General features: G+C 41.7%; 4 protein-coding genes across 4 annotated transcripts; 1 reads left to right on the top strand and 3 right to left on the bottom strand.

Annotated features, from left to right (window-relative positions):
* Positions 1–67: 67 nt before the first annotated feature.
* Positions 68–7,335, bottom strand: CSUI_005657 (abc atp-binding domain-containing protein). The gene is made up of 6 exons (XM_068065827.1): positions 5,670–7,335; positions 4,383–4,482; positions 3,148–3,736; positions 1,854–2,000; positions 1,028–1,193; positions 68–108 (listed from the first exon to the last, which is right to left on the bottom strand). The coding sequence occupies exons 1-5, from the start codon at positions 6,282–6,284 to the stop codon at positions 1,028–1,030; spliced, it is 1,617 nt and encodes a 538-aa protein (XP_067922201.1). The 5' UTR covers positions 6,285–7,335; the 3' UTR covers positions 68–108.
* A 1,104-nt stretch (positions 7,336–8,439) lies between these two features.
* Positions 8,440–10,667, top strand: CSUI_005656 (uncharacterized protein). Its single transcript, XM_068065826.1, has one exon. The coding sequence runs from the start codon at positions 9,982–9,984 to the stop codon at positions 10,603–10,605; it is 624 nt and encodes a 207-aa protein (XP_067922200.1). The 5' UTR covers positions 8,440–9,981; the 3' UTR covers positions 10,606–10,667.
* A 699-nt stretch (positions 10,668–11,366) lies between these two features.
* CSUI_005655 (uncharacterized protein) lies at positions 11,367–11,652 on the bottom strand (the record flags this gene model as incomplete). Its single annotated transcript, XM_068065825.1, has 1 exon — positions 11,367–11,652. A coding segment is annotated over one exon (285 nt), but the record flags the coding sequence as incomplete, so codon positions are not given.
* A 67-nt stretch (positions 11,653–11,719) lies between these two features.
* Positions 11,720–17,891, bottom strand: CSUI_005654 (polynucleotide adenylyltransferase; the record flags this gene model as incomplete). Its single annotated transcript, XM_068065824.1, has 4 exons — positions 11,720–12,099; positions 13,180–14,862; positions 16,168–16,775; positions 17,583–17,891. Coding segments are annotated over 4 exons (2,979 nt in total), but the record flags the coding sequence as incomplete, so codon positions are not given.
* Between the last annotated feature and the right edge of the window lie 31 nt (positions 17,892–17,922).

Below are 17,922 nucleotides of genomic sequence, written 5' to 3'. Positions count from 1 at the left end.
AACTTGCTCTTTGTCTATCCTCTTCCTCTTCTTCCTCTTCCTCTTCTTCTTCCTCTTCTTCTTCTTCCTCCTCTTCTTCTTCTTCATGGTCTTGGATTTAGTAGAGTTCTACAGAAAAGGAAGAAGATGCAATCGACAAGAAAGCAGGAAAGAAAGAAAGAAAAGGGTGAGAAGAATCTCTTCAGAAAATGTTTGAGAGAGAATGAGTCTAAATCCCCAAGTGTCTGACATACAGCAGAAGATTTAAAATGCATGCGCATGCAGAGAGACAGAGAGGGAGAGATAGAGATGTAGACTACTACGCTAGGTGTCTGTAGGGAGGGGCTTCTCATCTGATCGTCGTCTTTTTCTCAGTCTTCTCATCTTCTCGAACTCTCTCGGAAGAGACAAGAAGAAAAAGAAGAAAGAAGACTCGTAGGAAAGAAGAAAACAAATGAAGATCTAATTCAAGACACTTTTCCAACATGAATAAGCAAACAAAGCCCTACGCAAGAGAGAGTAAGAGAAAAGAAAGAGTGAGACAGAGTGAGAGAAAAAGAGAGAAAGGTAGTTCAAATGCATGGGCGGCGAGGAGAAGAGAAAGAAGAAGAGGAACAAGAAACGGATTCCTCGTCTTCAAGCAGATCTCCACGATGATGGAAGACCACCACTCTTCCTCTCATAGACAAATCTTCAACTCTATCTATTTATCTATCTTTATTCTGTCTGTGTATCTTTGACCTCTCTGTGTATTTATGTGTAGGTTTGTCTGTCCCTCCCTCTCTATGTAATTCTTACCTACGTGTCTCTACGTCACCAGCAACGGCATATAGATATCTAGACAAATGCATGCGTATAGGTATATATATAGATATTTACATGAGTATATAGAGATCTCTTTCTCCTTGATTTGCTTTCTTCTCTTTGAGGAAGAAGAGAAGAAAGAAACGCGAGAGAGAGAAAGAACGAGAAAGAAAGAAAGAAGAGACGAGAAGACATGACAGACAGCATACACTTGGCCGATCCATGCATGCACCCCTTCCTCTCCTCATTCTTCTCTTCTTTCCTTCTTTCTTTCCTTCGTTCTTCTTTGCCGTCCCTTACGTTGAAGTGTATGTAGCTGAGGCAGGTGCTGTCTCTCTTCGAACAGCCACTGACGCACGAGACTGTAGAGAGGCGACGAGTGCTTTCCTTCTCTCTTCAACTTCTCCAACCTAAACTCACAAAGCAAAAAGACCAGCAATCCGAAAAAGAAAAAGAAAGAAAGAAAGAAAAAGTGGGAAGAAAAAGTGAAGGAAGAAAGAAACACATTAACGTGAAGGGCACAGTTCACTTCTTCTGTCAAGACGGACTCGAGACACCCGATCCGACGTAGATTGATTGATCGGTATTAAAGGAGAGAGAGATAGATACACACCTAGATAGAGATATGCATATATCTGGAGATGTATGTACAGATGTGTGTTTGAGGATAGATATGTCATGATATAGACTACGTTTTGCCCGGAGTTCTGTTCGTCTCTCATCTCTCTGTATGTACACCCCGACACTCCACACTACTCCACACAATAGAAGAGCAAAGCAAAACAAACATATACACGTGTGAATATAGATGTAGACGACACATGTAGAGATGACAGATGTATATAGGTGAGGATACATATAGACGCACCTACACGATACACACATACATTCAAACGCTCGCATACACTATCTTTATCTATCTTTAATCTCTCCATCTATCGAATGAACGGCTACTGTCCTTCCTTATCTCGCATGACTATGATGGATTCTTTAGAACCTCCCCGTCTACATGTGTTGTTGTCGTCTCTCTCTTCTTCTTTTCTTTCTTTTCTCTTTTTAGAGCTGCTTACTGTTGTATTTCATGGAGTTGCTTGAAGAGCCTGACGCGGCCTGTTTTGAGGTAGAGAAGGTGCGTGGCCCAGAGGTCGAGTCCGTCAAAGATGTGAGTGGAGTAGATCACTGTCGCCCCTAGATCCACAGACTCATGCAGCAACAACCTACACATACCCAAAAAGAAAAAAGGAAGCGATTAGGCTGGAGGAAAGAAAGAAAGAGAAAGGATAAGATGAAGAAGAATGAAGAGATGGAGACAGATTAGAGAGAGATCAGAAGACAGAAGAAAAGCGAGGAGAAAGAACACAAATGAGATGAGGAGAGGAACAAAGGGATATGAAGCAGATCGAGGAAGGGCAAAAAAGCCATCTGTTGAAGAGTCTAGCTGGTGGCTATGAAGGGAGTGTCTATGCCGATTCTTCGCATGACCATCAGAAAAAGAGAAGAAGAGAAAAGGAGAAGAAAAGTCACACCCCAAGGAGATCGAAAGAAATCGAAGAAGAAAGAGAGAAGAAGTTCTCTCGGGGAAACGAAAAGAGAGCCAGTGGATGGACGAAGAAGTGAGGAACTGCTCCTGTTTTCGAAGCATAGAAAACCTATGAAAGTAATGCCGACCATGCGTCATTTTTCCTTCATTCAGGTGTATATACACCTCAGTTTGACTGCTCCTCTTCTTCCGCACTCCTCATACCAACCCACGATGGATGAATGAATGGTACCTACTACACATTCTTGTCTATCAACAGAAGAAACAAGCCCGCTACTCTCTATGCAATGAACACCCCCTCTCTCTAGATATATAGACATATATATAGAGAGAGAGACAGAGAGAGATCGCCATGTTACGTACCTCGACATACACACATACATGTATGTATATATATGGATATAGATATACAAATATATAGAGAGAGATGGAGCTCTAGACAGACGTCCTTCATTCTTATCTCTCTCTCTCTCTCTCTCGATAGAGAAGGTTTCCCACCTAAGGAGCTTACCCAGCACCAACATGTACTACTGACATGCGGCTATACATATCGAGAGAGAGAGACAGGCACAGATAGATCTAGATAGATATAAGCATGTCTATAGAGAGCTGACTATGCAAACTCTGGTCTCTCTCTTTCTTTTCTGTCTTTCATTTGCGTCTACCGTTGATCCCTCTATCTCTTCTCTTTCTCTGCATGTATCTCTTCGTAGATAAATTCTTTCTTTCTATCTCTCGAGATGATCGCATCTTTTCTCTCTCCTAGTATTCCCGTATGTTTCTTTCTTCTTCTTCTTCTCTCTTGTTTGTCTTTTCACCCTTACCTGAGAAGCCCTTCTCTCGATACCAGATCAAGATCGCTTGTCGCTTCATCTAGAATGTAGATTTTCTTTCGTTCACAGAGAGCAGCTAAGAGTTGACACCTCCTTCTCTCTCCGTCGCTAATTCTGGCAATTCTCCACCTGACATCCACCCCCAGTAAAATAACTAGTCTCCTCACACGATTCACTAGACACTCCTCCTCTTCCTCTTCTTCTCCTCCTCCTTCTTTTTGACCGTCTCTTCCTCTTCTTCTTCTTCTTGAGAAATGCTTCGCATCACCTTCTTCTTCTGGTATCTGTCTCGTCTCCTTTTCTTTTCTTGGGGGAGGGGCGTGTCCGTTGAGAAGGAGACCGTCGCTCGCACAGGAGGAAGAAGAGAAAGAGGAATGCGGATGGATGAAAGAAGAAGAACAGCAAGGAGAAGGAGAATATAAACCTGACCCATGAAAGAGATGAACATAAGACGAGGAAGAAGAAGGAGAAGAAGAAGGAGAAGAAGAGGGAGAAGGAGAAGAAGAAGCGAGGACTGTTCGTATATGTTCCTCAATTACAGGCCCAATGAGATCATAGAGAGGAACATCGAGTGAAAAGTCTGATCGTGCATGCAACAAAGGAATAAAACACAAAGCAGAAGAAAAGAAGAGAAAGAAGAGAAAATGCAGGAAAGGAAAGACGACAGATATAAGAAGAGAGAGAGATGTGGATGAACGAGAGAATGAGAAAGAGGGTGAAGAAGTTGAAAGAGAAAGAAAGTTCAAGTGAATGAAGACATGTACATTGGGAAGAAAGAGAGTTAGGAAGGATAAAAGAAGAAGAAAGAAAAAGCGTCTTTCGAATTAAATCAGGAGGTTATTTAGAGGATGATTGATCGATTGAGAGAGAAACAAGAGGATCTCTGCATGCATTCTCCTTTTCCGAAAAATAAAGAAATGAAAACTAAATCACAGCCCAGATCGTCAGCATGCAAACTACGCAGTGTACATACACCTGAGAAGACGAGTCAACAAAACAGATACACAGGCTAAAGACAGGTTGGAGATAGATAGAAAATACATATGAAAGATATATACGCTAAAGATAGAGAGACACATAGATTAAAGATAGATTGGAGATAGATAAAGATAGACAGGTCGATTAAAGATATATAGATAGATAAATAGATTAAAGATAGATAGATTGAAGATAGATAGATGAATAGATAAGGATAGATGTAGAGCGGGTGGGTATCTATTGCGTACCTCCTTTCCACCATTCGCTGAGACAGGCGACTTCTCTGCCTAAAGTGACGTCGTGGAATCCAGGCCTTCCCAACACAAAGACCTTCCCTTCTGGAATTAGCTAGACACAGCACAAAAAGAAAAATAAAGGAGATAGTAGAAAGAAAAGGGGGGGATGAATCCATACTATATCGATAGATTTAAGATAGATAGATCTAAACTACGCATGTATGGACAAGACTGAAACTCCCATGAGTCACATCTCTCGCCCTGTCTCTCTAGATCTATCTACATATCTATCTATACATGTATATATATGTATATGTAGGTATATGTATATGTATGTGTATGCAGGTATATGTATATGTATGTGTATGCAGGTATATGTATATATATGTATATGTAGGTATATGTACGTGTACATGAAGAAATAAATCTATAAATCGATTCTAACGAGGCAGAAGTAGAAGGGAGTAAACGGACAGAGTCTGCGGTGTCTATACACCCCAGGACAGAGAGAGGAGTCACGATATTCCTACACGCCCCTCTTAACGTTCAGAACCCGAGAGAAAGACCTGCCATAGAAATAGCAAAAGAAGAAGAGTATGTATTCTTCACACTAATAGCCAGGAGAATCTCTTAATGCATACATACACATCGAAATAGACGAGATATATACATAGATGTAGACCAAGAATACAGCTATAAATGTAAATCTTTATGAATGGAGTAAGCCATCCATCATTATCTTCATTGAAAAGAAAAGGAAGAAGGTCCCTTCATTCGTCGAGACAGGTCTGTAGAAACGCGCGCGTGAAGTCTCGTGGGGAATTTCTGGTCGCAGAGCCACTCCGTCACAGCACATATAGACACACATGTACACACATACATCTATGCACATACATATATCTATATGTATGTGCATATATACATATATAGATATATATAAATATATATAAATATGTATATATATATATACATATGTATATACAAGCAATGCTTTGCATACAAAATCTCTACACATAGCTTCAGACACTCTCTACTCTTGATCTTAATCTTCTTCTTCTTCTATGAGTCTGACCCTTCATCTTTCCCTTCTTCTACTTCTTCTCTTCCTTTCTATCTACTCCTTCTTTTCTTTCTCCCCCCACATGCTCTTAAAATGTCTCATGTACGCAAACACAGCCACAGTCTACACGCGCTATACATCCATCCCTATACACACGTATACACATGTATATATGTATCTATACCAATGCATGCATATATATATATATATAGTATTTATGTATAGGCATGTTCGTATACCATTTTTCCTCCGAGTATATTGAGTAGAGTGCTTTTGCCTGCTCCGTTACTCCCCACGACGACCACACGTGCGCCACAAGGAATCTCTAAAGAAATCTTCTTCAACTGATACTCGTCCTGCGACTCTTCTTCCTCTTCCTCTTCTTTGTTCTCTCCTTCTTCTCTCCTTGTCCTCTCTTCTTCTTCTTCTCTTCTTCTTTGAGAGAAGCCCGCGGCGATTTCCGCAGTGGCGAGAGAATCTAGAAATTCCGTACTTAAGCTCATTCCACTTGGAGGCTCTATATGGTAAAGAGGAAGCCTACTCGAATCCTCCTCTTCTTCTTCCTCTTCTTTTTCATTTTCATCTTCTTTTCTTCTGCTTCTCCTTCTGGAGACGTTGGAATAAGCAGCGGCGCTTGAAGAGCCTTCAGGAGACTGCTGCGACTGCTCCTCCTGGTGCGAAGAAGAAGAAGAGACGATGCGTGTAGAGATGCGATTTCTAAAAGGATTGTGGTATGAATAGCTCAAGCCAAGACACTCTATGACAGGGGAAGGAGGTGGAAGAGAATGAGAAGGATCGGAAGAGGAAGAAGAAGAAGAGGAAGAAGATAAGGATGAAGCGGTCGGAAGTGGCATTTCGAGAGAAGAGAGAAATGGGGGTGTAGATGGGAGGAGAAAAAAAAAAGAATGAAGGGATAGAGAAGAGAAAGGACTACTTTGGAGGAAGAGAGTGATCGACGGGGGAAAAAGGGAGAGAGAGAAAGACAAGGAAAGAAGAAGGCGGGGAGAAGAAGAAAAGAAAAGAGAGAGGGGTGCTGTTTGAGAGAGAACGAAGAAAGAAAGGACGCAAGATAGATTGGCGAGTTGCTAAGAAAGAGAAAAATAGAAAGAGAAAAAGAAAGAAGGAAAAGAAGAAGGAGGAAGAACCATATTCTAAATGAAAAAGAGTACGAAAAGGAAGAAGAAGAAGAAAGATGTATCTATCTATCTATCTATCTCTCGATCCATCTATATCTAAGGAGCTTCTCCGGTCTGACTATCAAGACAAGGAAGAGAAAAGGAAGCATCTGTAACGACAGTCTCTCTCTCTCTCTCTATGCTCTTTTCTTCTCCTTCTTCTTTCTCTCTTCTTCTCCTTTTCTTCTTTTTCTCTCCTTACTAAGAAATGAAGAAGAGAAAGGAGAAACCTTCATCTGCCCTTGCGAAAGCAGTCCAAAAAGCAAAGAGAGAGAGAGTATTGATTGACCTACCTATCTATCTATCTGTCGAAATCTCTTTAGTTCAAGGAATAAAAGAAAGAAAGAAGAAAGTAAAAGCGAAAAGAAAGAAAGAAAGAATGGAGGAATATGACCTGACGGGAAGTTATTTCCTCCTTCTTCTTTACTCTCTCCTTTTCTCTTCCTTTCTCTTTCTTCTTCCGTCAAATCAGAGCTAAAAGAAAGAAAGAAAGAGAGAATCCACACAAAAGAAAGAATGAAAGAATTGGAGGAAGAGACAAAAGAAACACCTTCAAAAAGAATGAATGATGGATGATAGAGAGATAGAGAGATGAATGATTGAATGGGAGCTCTCTCTCTCTGTCTCTCTCAGTTCTTTCTTCTCTTTCGTCTTTTCTTTTTGGACTAGTGCAACGCTCCCCAGCACCGCGACAAGGCGATCGGCAGGAGGAGGAAGAAGAAGAACGACAAGGACAAAGAAAAGCAAGAAAAGAAGAAGAAGAAGGCAAAGAAAAGAGAAGAGAGGTTAAGAAGAAAAAGGGTACCTAGACTATCTATCTATCTATACCTACCTTTGTATCTTTCTTTCTCTCTTTCTTCATCTATTTATCTATGTGTCTATCTTTCTATTTCTCTCTGTCTAGATATTTCATTTTTCATCTTTCTTTTTCTCTCCTTATCTTCTGCAGCTTTATCTGCTGCTGTTTCTTCTTCGTTGTATGGAGTGGATCTTCTCTCTCGATCAAACTCTTTCAATAGTCTCTCATCGTCTTGTTTAGAAGAAAGGAGACAAAACGGAAGATCTTTCTTCTTCTTCTCTTCTTCTTCACCAGGAGGGAGAAAAGAAAAGAGGAGAAAGTCAAAAATCTGCTTTGTGCCTCATAACGTAAAGAAGGTCGACATCTTGTAGGAGACGTTTGGCTCTTGTCAAGTGTATGTACACACTCAGCCATGGAGTAAAGAAAGAGAAGAAAAAAGAGAAGGAGAAAGAATGCCTTTCTTTCTTTTCTTCTGGATCAAGTACATCAAGCGTCAGCAGAAGTCAGAAAGATCAAAGAAGAAAGACAGAGAAAGAAAGAAAGGTTCTTTCTTCTTCTTCTTCTGGTCGATAGATGCGGAAAGAAGAAGAGTCGACGAGGAGGAGGAGAAGGAAGCAGAAGCAGTAGCATGTCTTTTCTTCCTCTTCTTCTTTTTATTTCTTTAAACTACTACCACACCTGCAGTTCCTCCTCGTACATTGCTAGAATACATAGAGGGGAAGATGTGCCATACACTTCATCTTCACTAGGACGTCCACTTATCAAAAGTCATCCATACACATGCATACACAGACGGCCCTTCCCGCCACATAGGCATAGATTGAAGATAGACAGATTAAAGATAGATATACCTCGCCATCTATCTCTATATACATGTCGCAGCCTTTCTGCAGAGAGAGACAAAAGCTGAGTTTATACATACATACACACATACATACATTCATACATATATATATATATATGTACTACATTCACCTTGGCAAGACGTCAGTCTCGATTCATCTATCTATCTCTCTTTCTCTGTCTCTTTATGTATGTCTATCGTATGTATTTTTCTTTTAAGCTAAGACCCAATTCTTATCTTGACGTAGCTATGTAGGTATCGATGGCTCTCTCTCTCTCTCTCACACTAGCTGCTTATCGCTCTTTGCTGTATGAACCCCTCTGTATTTCTACACTCTACTTATGTGTAAATACACTTGTATAAATCTATGTAGGTATAGAGATGTGGAAGTATTTATCTCCCATTGTATGAAAGGAGAAAGAAAGAAAGAAAGACACGAAAATGGTTGTAGTTGCCACTCTCTTTCTTCCTTTTTCTTTTTGCTTCTCTCCCTCTCAATTCCACTCTCTCTCCCTTTCTTCTTCTTCTTCTATTGAGAAGGTGTGTTTCTTTGAAGGGAGGTTCCTTTCTTTTAGAAGAGACAAGGAAAGACCAAGAAGAAGTTAAACGATCCAGTAGACTCAGGAAGGAAGAAAGATAGAAATGTCAGGGAGAGAATTACGTCTCTTCTCTCTTTCTTTTCTGCATGCCGCAACATTTTAGCGGTCATCCATAGGCACAGAGAGGAAGCTCTATAGCGATTGCACTAGAGATAGACATACTAAAAAGTCTCTCTTCTTCATCCTTCCTGTGTATCCTTTCTGACCATCCTTGGAGAGCGAAACACCCCCGCGGTCGTTTTGGTAGTGTATGTACACCTCAGCTGGATATCTGTATGTAGAGAGAGCAGGAAGATACAAGCACATGGGTAGAGACATGTGGAGATAGATAGATAGACAGATCGACGATTAATGATGTATGCTGACTTCTGTAGGATTTCCTCTCTATAGAGAAGTTCTACTAGGCGAGAGAGGAAGGAGAGAAGACGTCCAGATTCTTAAGAGAGTTAGATTATCTCCTATCCACCTTTCTTCTTCAAGTCTTTCCCACAGAGACTTAACATACTTACGGCGTAGAGATACACTACACTTCTTTAGTGAGAGGGGAAGCCTCTGTGTCTTTGCAAGCAAAGAAAAGATACCTCCAATCTTCTTCTAATTCTCTCCTTTCCTGCTTTCATTCTTCTTTTTTCTCTGGTCAAAGACTGTAGAGAATTAGTCGTATTATAAGCAGGCATTCTTCTTACGTCATCCCGTACACATACACCTCTACGGATACAGCGCGCCTCTAGGCATATGTGCATGCACTATATGTATACACACATACATGCCTATACCTACATACATATATCTATACAAATACGTATCTTGCTATATATGTATATCTGTGCACAGATGTATCTATATACATATATCTATTTATATGTACAGAGAGATATACAGGGACATATGTGCATGTATGTGTATCTTCTGGCAAGATGATAAGCTGTCCGTCTCCCATGCATCTATAAAGTGTGAACCCGAAGGAAAAGAGAAGGTGAAGAAAAGAGCTAAAAGGGAAGAAGATCCAGGAGTTTGTGCCACTATCTTCTAGACTGCAACTCCATTCAAGCGTTTTGGGAGGGTTTGGAGACGCAGTCTGCTGGCCGTAGAATCTGCTGGTGTACATACACTTCAAAGGGACCGTTTGCATGCATGCATGTAAGGAAAAAACACTGCATGCGAAGCACAACGGCCAGTAAGACAAGAAAAGATGTAGCTCGTGAGCAAAGAAGATCTTCCTATCTTCTCAGTCAGTGCTTCATCTTCTTGAAAAGCTCCCCTCGTTCCTCTTCCTTTCTTCCCCTTCTTTTCTCTCCACAGCCTCGTCCTACCTTTCTCTCTTTCTTGTCTTTACCACTCCAGTCTCTCTTCTTCTCCTCTTTTTCTTTCGATCCGTTCACAATCCAGCACACCGAAAGAAAAGTCTTTCTCTCTCTTCTAAGAACGAAAGCTCCTTCACATATCTCTAACGCTCTTTCTTCCCTCTTCTTCTTCTTTTCGCTTTCGTTCTCCTGTCGTCTCTTCACACTCGTGGACTTCTCTCTTCACTCACCTTGTAAAAGATTGATCTCTCTCTCTTTCTCTTCCTTTCACAAGGAAGTTTTTCTTTCCTCTCCCCTTCTGCTGGACTTCTCTCATTCTTCATCTTTTGGGTCTTCTTCGTGGCCGTCGTCTTTATCTGTGTGTCTCCATCTTCTTCGTATCTTACGTTGGGTCTTTGCGAAGAGGAGAAGAAAGAGAAGTCGTAAGATGCAAGAAGAAGAAAGTTTCTATTGAGCCTCTTTCTTGATTTTTCTTGACGAGAAGTGAAGTAGAAGAAGAATGGCGATGACTGTGCCAGGTGTACATACACCTGGGGAAGGAAGAAGGGACTCCCCTACAGAAGAAGAAGACAAGAGGAGAGAAGATGAAGACGAGAATCTTACTGACGATCTTGCCGTACGTTTTCCATCTCACACAAAAGAAATTTTCTCCTTTCTTCTTCCGTTTCTCTTTGCTTTCTTACATGGCAGGCTCCTTCTCTTTTCTGTTTCTTTTTATCTTTCCTTCTTTGCGTTCTTTCTCGTCCTCTGAAGAATTGCATAAGTCTCCTGTCATGTACGGGAGAGGTCACTGTAAGAGCGTGTGTAAGGATGATATATATCTACATACTTATAGATAGCTAGCTAGATAGCTAGATAGCTAGCTAGATGTCTTCTTTCTTCCTTGCTGACGACTAACAATAGAAAGAAAGGATCATGTGTCTATTCTCTTCTTCACCCTTGTATTCTGTCTCTTTCTTTCTTTATCTTTGTTGGAAGAGTGAAGAAGGAGGAGTTTCTCCCTGTACTTTTTTGTCTCTTCTTTCCTATCGTCGACACATGGCGTCGATAAATCTTTTCTTTTCTTTCTCGTGNNAGAAGAAAATGAGATGAGGGGGTTGAGAAAGAAAGAGTGAAAGAAAGGACATAAAAAGACGAGATCGGCGTGGCAGAAGAGAAGGCGGTAGAATTAGTTTATGCACTTGGAAGTGTCTGGAGATAATAGGGGGTAGGCATACCGAGAGTCCGATGAGATTCGAAGGGATCCTGTATGGCGAGAAATCGTCTGCGATAAAGCCAGTCCACACTACGAGGGTGAAGATCAGCAACTGTCCCCCCCCCTTCTTCTGCTAGAACTTCTTCTTCTCCTCCTCCTCCTCCAACTGCTTCCTTTGGCGGATCTCCTTCTATCTTTTCCGTCTCTTCTTCTTCTTCTACATTGCCTTGTTCCTTCTCTTCTTCATTCTCTTCTTCGCACTCGTCATTCAGAGGGACTTCTTGACTTCCCAAAACTTCTTTTTCTTTCTCGTGCTCTTTCTCAATCTTCTTCTCTCTTTCATCTTCCTCTTCTCCTCCTCCTCCTCCTCCTCCCGTCTCTTCATCCGTTTCTCCTGCTTCCATTGTCTCTTCTTCCTCATCGTCGATGTCCTTCTCTTCTTCTCCTTCCTGTTGCCTCTTCTCTGGATTCATCCACGCCGTCGTAAGGGTGTCTTGATCTCCATTCCTCGCTCTTAAAGAAGCAAGTTCTTTCGCCCTCTTTCTCTCTCTCTTTCTCTTCGCCTTGAGGCGCTTCTTCTCTCTCTTTTGTTCCTCTGTTGAACTCCTTGTAGCACATGTGTTGGCACCCCGGGAGAGCTCTGCGGCGGATGGCAAGGGAATGGAAAAGTACTCCGTCTTTGCTAAAGGAGGTAGAGGAAGTCTCCTTATGTCGATTATATCTTGAAAAGCGTTGAACTGAAGAGTATAATACCTTCCCCCAAAACAAGAAAAAGAGAAAGAGGTCACGCAACGAGCATAACATAAGAAAGAAAGAGAAGAAAGAAAGAGATAAGAAAGAGTGAGAAAGAAATAAAGAAAGTTTTGTTGTTTGTTGTGTATTAGGGAGAGACACCTATCTGGCTGGTGGGTCGGTATCTTGTGCTTCCCTAAGATACACACCCTCTCTCTCTCTCTCACCCTTAGATCTTCCCTCAGATACAAGCTACATACACACCTATCCATACACATGCCTCTCTATACAAAAAAGATGTACATGTATGCGGGTATACATATGTAGGCATATACACATACGTGTACAGAAGAAGTGGACCACAACAGGTTGATATCTGTGCATATGTAGAGAGATAGAGCATACAGACTATAGGAGAGAAGCTTTCTCATCGAGCTATGAAAGACCATCGACGTGAGTAAGCTTGAGGACTTACAGAGGCAACAGCAGGTCCACCTATAGAAGGAGATGTAACTATACACATATCTATATAAAGAGAGAGAATACGTACCCCCACCTAGATACACAGACAGATATAGATACATACGGACAAGATTATTAATTTAAGCATGTATCTGTATCCAGCCATCTATAGGTGTTTAAATACATACAACGGAAGGTCTAGATATACTGAGAGACGCATTTTTGACACGGGGTCTGAGATAGATAGATAGATCAAAGATAGTATCTATCCATTATCTATCTAAAGATAGATAGATAGATAAAGGATAGATACATAGATAGTGCATGACAGACGTATGATGTAGAGACAGAGACAGAGATATATATATATATATATGTCATCCTAGTGTTTGCCCGCGTGTGTGTGAGAAGCGAGACTGAGAAAGCGAAAGGAAAAAAGAGAAATAGATCGAGTGCTCTTTGAAACTCCAGTGACCCCGCATGAAGATGAAGAAGTTAAGGCTAAATTAAAACGGAGAGCCCGTGAAAGATCCACAGAAGAGAGGTCGAGAGAGTGGAGAGAAAATAAGAGACGAAATGAGAAATGAAGTGAAGAGAAGAGACAAGAGACACCGCAGAGTCATGCGTCCGTAGACCTACCTGAAGAACGATTCGACAAGATCAACTAGTGAGAGGCAATTCTTGGGGTTTATGGCCTCTTTCTGCTGGTCTTTCTTCTCCTTCTTTTCAACTCTTACATGAAGATGCCTTCTCTCCTCATCGTCATCATACATCCCCTGCAAGGGCGTTCCATCCTTTCTTGAAATCTTCTTGTCGTTTCTTTCTCTCTCTTGCTTTCTTCTCTCTACATCTTTCTCTGTTTGAAAAGGAGACCGCCCACCCTGCACCATGGAATGAAGAGAAGAAGAAGAAGGATTGAGGAGACACCACGAACTGAGAGTGGTAAGATAACGTCGATGGAGACAATCTCTCCACGTCTTGAACTTCGAGTTGATAAGGAGATCATCGAGTTGTCTGTATGAGACAGGCCATTGGAGGCGCTGCAGAGAGAGCTGCCCAGGTGGAGGAGACTGAAGAAGAGGGAGAAGAAGAAGATCTCTCGGTTTAGAGTCATTCAAGAGATGGTATCTCACTTCTATGAAATGGCTCATCTCTGAAGGCGTCAAATACAAATCTCCTCCAATACATCGAACTTCTTCTTCGTCTTCTTTACTTCTTCTTGAGAAGGCCTCTGCATCTGTTCTTCTCCCTTTCGAAGAAGGAGGAAACCTACAAGAAAGTGCAGAGAAGAAGTGAAGAGGAGGAGAAGCAGAAAAAGAAAAAGAAGAAGAATAGCAAGTCTGATTTGAAGAGAGAACACGGCGAGCATAATCCTCGTCTGTCAGAGAAAGATCTTCTTCCGGCCATGAGAAAGACGTCTTTCCTACACAACCCCCCCCCTCAGCATCTGTCACTGACTTCACTTTCTTTTCTTCTTCTTCCTTCTCTTTCGTCCCTTTGGCTTCTCTTCTTCCTTCTTCTTTATCGGGAAATGTAGCAGAACCACCACCTTCACTCTCTTTCTCGTCGTCTCTTTTTGATCTCTGTAGCAAGATCTGTCTCCGCGGGATCATAGCTGTAGACGAGAGACGTACGTTCCACCCTAAGATAGGATGAAAGAACCTCACATTATGATAGGCGTCATCTACAAATACCCCATCCTCTAGACTCACGTCATAGCCAGCGGCCTTCGAGATTTCTAGAGTCAGTTCAAGACTCGCGTGTTTTGAAGGGGTCTTCATATCATCGCTAGGAAGAATCTCCGCCTTCTTCTCTTCGTCACTCCTCTTCTCTCCGTCTCTCTCACCTCCCTTGACACCATCTTTCTTAACAAGGGAAGAAGAAGAAGAATCGATGGTCTGAGAGATGATCTTAGAGCAAGAAGAAGAAGAGGGTGTCTCCGACTGAAGTGTATCTGCAGTCCCCATTGTGGAACTGCTAGGAATGAGAGTAGAGGATGAAGATGGGGGGGGCGAGTTCCTAGAGGAATTCTTGGGGGAGTTCATCTTCTCTGGAGAGGCAAAGAAAGTCTTCTGCAGTAAAATAGCTTGGGGAGAAGGTTTCTGCAGATTTGGGAGTAGAGGAAGAACCGATGGATTCTCTAAAGCTTCATAGAGATAACGAAGAGACGGCCATGTCCCTTGTAAAAGAGAAGAGCTACCAACGAACTGGGGAATCAGGGGGGAGCTAGAAGAAGAAGAAGAGTGGGAGAGAGTATGTTGAAGATGAAAGATACAAAGAAGGAGCCAGGCGTAACTCGACAATAGACCTCGATAAGCGTCACTGAAAAAGGATGAAAAAGAAGAAAAGAAGAACAGGGAGATATCAGATGAAACAGAAGAATCACATTTCTCTCTCTTTTTTCTCTTTTGGCATCTCTCGCGTGTATTGCGCTCCTGCAAAGAGGCTCCTCTCGAATATAAGCCGAAAGTTCAAAGGTGAATGGTGATGCTGCGAGAGAAAAAGTCTGGAGGTGTTTACTATAGAATCTGCTTGTCTCGAAAGCAAAGGGAGTGGAGAATCGTCTATGAAGAAGGCTTGATGAGTCTCCCTCGTCTTCTCTCTTTTGTCTGCTTTCTTCTCTCTGATCTAACCGAAGACCTACGACCGAGGGGTGAGGGCTCCTAAACCGTGTTTAGCACCTACGCATTAAGACAGGTGGACTTAGACCTGTCCATACAGCAGGTGCTTTGTATGTAGGCGAACGTGATATATAGATGAAGATGTGTGAGGATTGATGAATATGTATACGTACGTACATGTCTATATATGTAGATGTGTATGTGTCGAGGTGTGTATGTTAGATGGGAGGTCCCTCTAGTAGACTAGAGAGGGATTTCGAAGTTGCATGATGGAAAGTCTCATTAAACACATGCAAAGGAGGACATACCTCTGTTGCTGCAGGGTGACCAGATATAGTGTAGACAGCTAGATAGATCACGAGAGATACATAGATAGATAGACTGAAGATAAATAGACGAATTAAAGATAGATAGATAGATAGATTAAAGATAGATAGATTAAAGATAGATAGATGAATCGTTTGAAGATATATAGTAGACAGAGATATTTGTGAGTCTATACTAATGGATAGCGTATGTGCTGACTGATGTATGTATGGTGTAGATGTCTATGTTGGGCTATGTTTCTTCTTTCTCTTTCCTCGGTATCAAGAGCTTCCTCTTCTTCTTTATGCCTCTTGCCATGTCTTATACCCATGAAATAATCTCTACTTCTAACCTATAGAATACACAAAGCTCACCTCCTACCCAGTAGACGTCTCTCACATACATCACAGAAAAAGACACACAGGGAGCCACTTCTCTTCTTCTACTTTCGCTACCATATCCTTTCTTCGCATCTCTTACTTTCATTCCTTCTTAACCCTTCTTGCTTATCTCTTCCCTTCATCCTTTCTCTTTCTTAACTTCCTCATACTCACGACACCACTTAAGTCTCTCCCTCTCCCACGTCTTCCCCATTTCTCTCTCATCTCTTTATCTATAGACTTCTCTATCTACTTCTGTTGTCCTCTTTCTTTCATTCTTTCTTTCTCCTTGCTACTTCTTCCCATGGTGTCTTTCTTACTTGATTTTTCTCTGTTTCGCCCAGTGTTTAACAAGGCGAAAGAGGAGTTGAATCTCCTCTCCGAAGCATCCGGAGTATGTCCTCAATAGCCTTGTGTTGTGGAGACACACTTCATGACTGAACGAGATATCGACCTCTACGGATCTGACTAGTGGCACCACTCTTCTTCTTCTTTCTCCTCTTCTTCTTTGTAATGAGTTAGCACTTCTTTCTTCTCTCCTCTCATATTCTCCATGAGAAGAGGCCGAAGAAGATAGGAAAGAAGACGAAGGAGAAGACATGTCTCCTGTAGATGTATACAGAGAAGAAGAAGAGGTAGGATCTGAGAATTGTGACGAAAGGCAGCATCTCGCAAAGAGAGAGGAGCCATAAGATCGAAGACTGTGTGGTAGAGCGCTATCGGAGAAGTAAGCTGTCTGCTCTTCATCTTCTCGGAAAAAGTCCAAAGAATCGCAAGGAGAGAAAGATGACGAAGGATACACATGAGAGAGAGAATGAAAAGAGAAAGAGGAAGAAGAAGAAGAGAGATTAAGAAGACAAGATGGAGATCGACTTCTTGGTGTCGTCCTCCGAATGCGATGGATAAGAGAGAAGAAGCATCGCGTTCTCTGAAGGAAAGAAGGCATTGCGCACAGAAAGAAAAAGAAATAGAATGAAGAAGAAAGAAAAGAGTTTGAGACAAGTGTCAAGGGGCATGCGAAAAAGTGGACAGGAAGAAGAAGAAGAAATTCTCACTCTCCTTCTCTCTCTCCCACTCTGTCTGTCTGTCTGTCTGTCTATCTGTCTACGGAAGATCTAGATAAAAGAAAGAGCGGCTGCCTATGCTATATGTCTATCCTATATATACACGTATATACAGATGTATAGCACAAGACACATGATATACAGATCAGAAACGCACTATATGTATATATGTCTGCAGATATGAAGAGAGATGCATATGTAGATAGATAGATAGATATCATAGAGACCTATCAGTACTGCTAAGCTTTTCACGTTTCGATAAGAAAATAAAAAGGAGCCCTCCCTCTCATCACTCCACATGAATCGGCCATTCTCCCTCTCGCAGAAGCCCAGTCACAGCTTAGTGCTAGATAGATGGGTAGACTAAAGATAAATAATTAGGTAGATAGATAGATTAAAGATAGATAGGTGGATAGACTAAAGATAAATAATTAGGTAGATAGATAGACAGATCAAAGATAGATAGATAAAGACAGATAAGTAGATTACAGAAAGATGGATAGAAGATAGATAGATGCTGATAGAAAAGCCGTGTAGTGCGCGAAAGTGCGAGAGGAGAGGTGGATGGAGGAGGGTGAATGAGGAGAAAAATTAGTACGTTCCTGGGCATGACTACTTGGAGAGAGAGAGGAAGTGGATTCTAAGGCAGAGAGACATGGAGATTGACTTACTCGGATATTTCTTCTCGATTGAATGCGAGCCTCGACCACTCCTCTCGGGAGATCTTCAAGAGACGTTGAATCTTTGCTTGCATGCACACCATGTGAAAAAGCTGAAAGGTCGCCTTCGTTTTCCTTTCCCTTTTCGATCTTTGATGGGATGTTTCTATCCTTATCGCCCTGCCCTTCTTCTTCTTCCTGTTTCTTTTCCCCGTCCTTCTTTTCATTATGATCTTTCTCTTTCTTCTCTCTCCGTTCTTCTTCTCTTTGTGGTCCTACCTCGGGCTCTTTCACAGTTGTATCTTCTTGGACGGAGAAGAAGGGAAGGCCTTCCTTATCGCTTTTACCTGGG

Source organism: Cystoisospora suis, assembly GCF_002600585.1.
Source record: "Cystoisospora suis strain Wien I chromosome Unknown contig_2740, whole genome shotgun sequence".
Lineage (NCBI taxonomy): Eukaryota > Apicomplexa > Conoidasida > Eucoccidiorida > Sarcocystidae > Cystoisospora > Cystoisospora suis.
The sequence above is the reverse complement of the archived record's forward strand: the minus strand, read 5'-3'. Positions and strand labels throughout refer to the sequence as shown.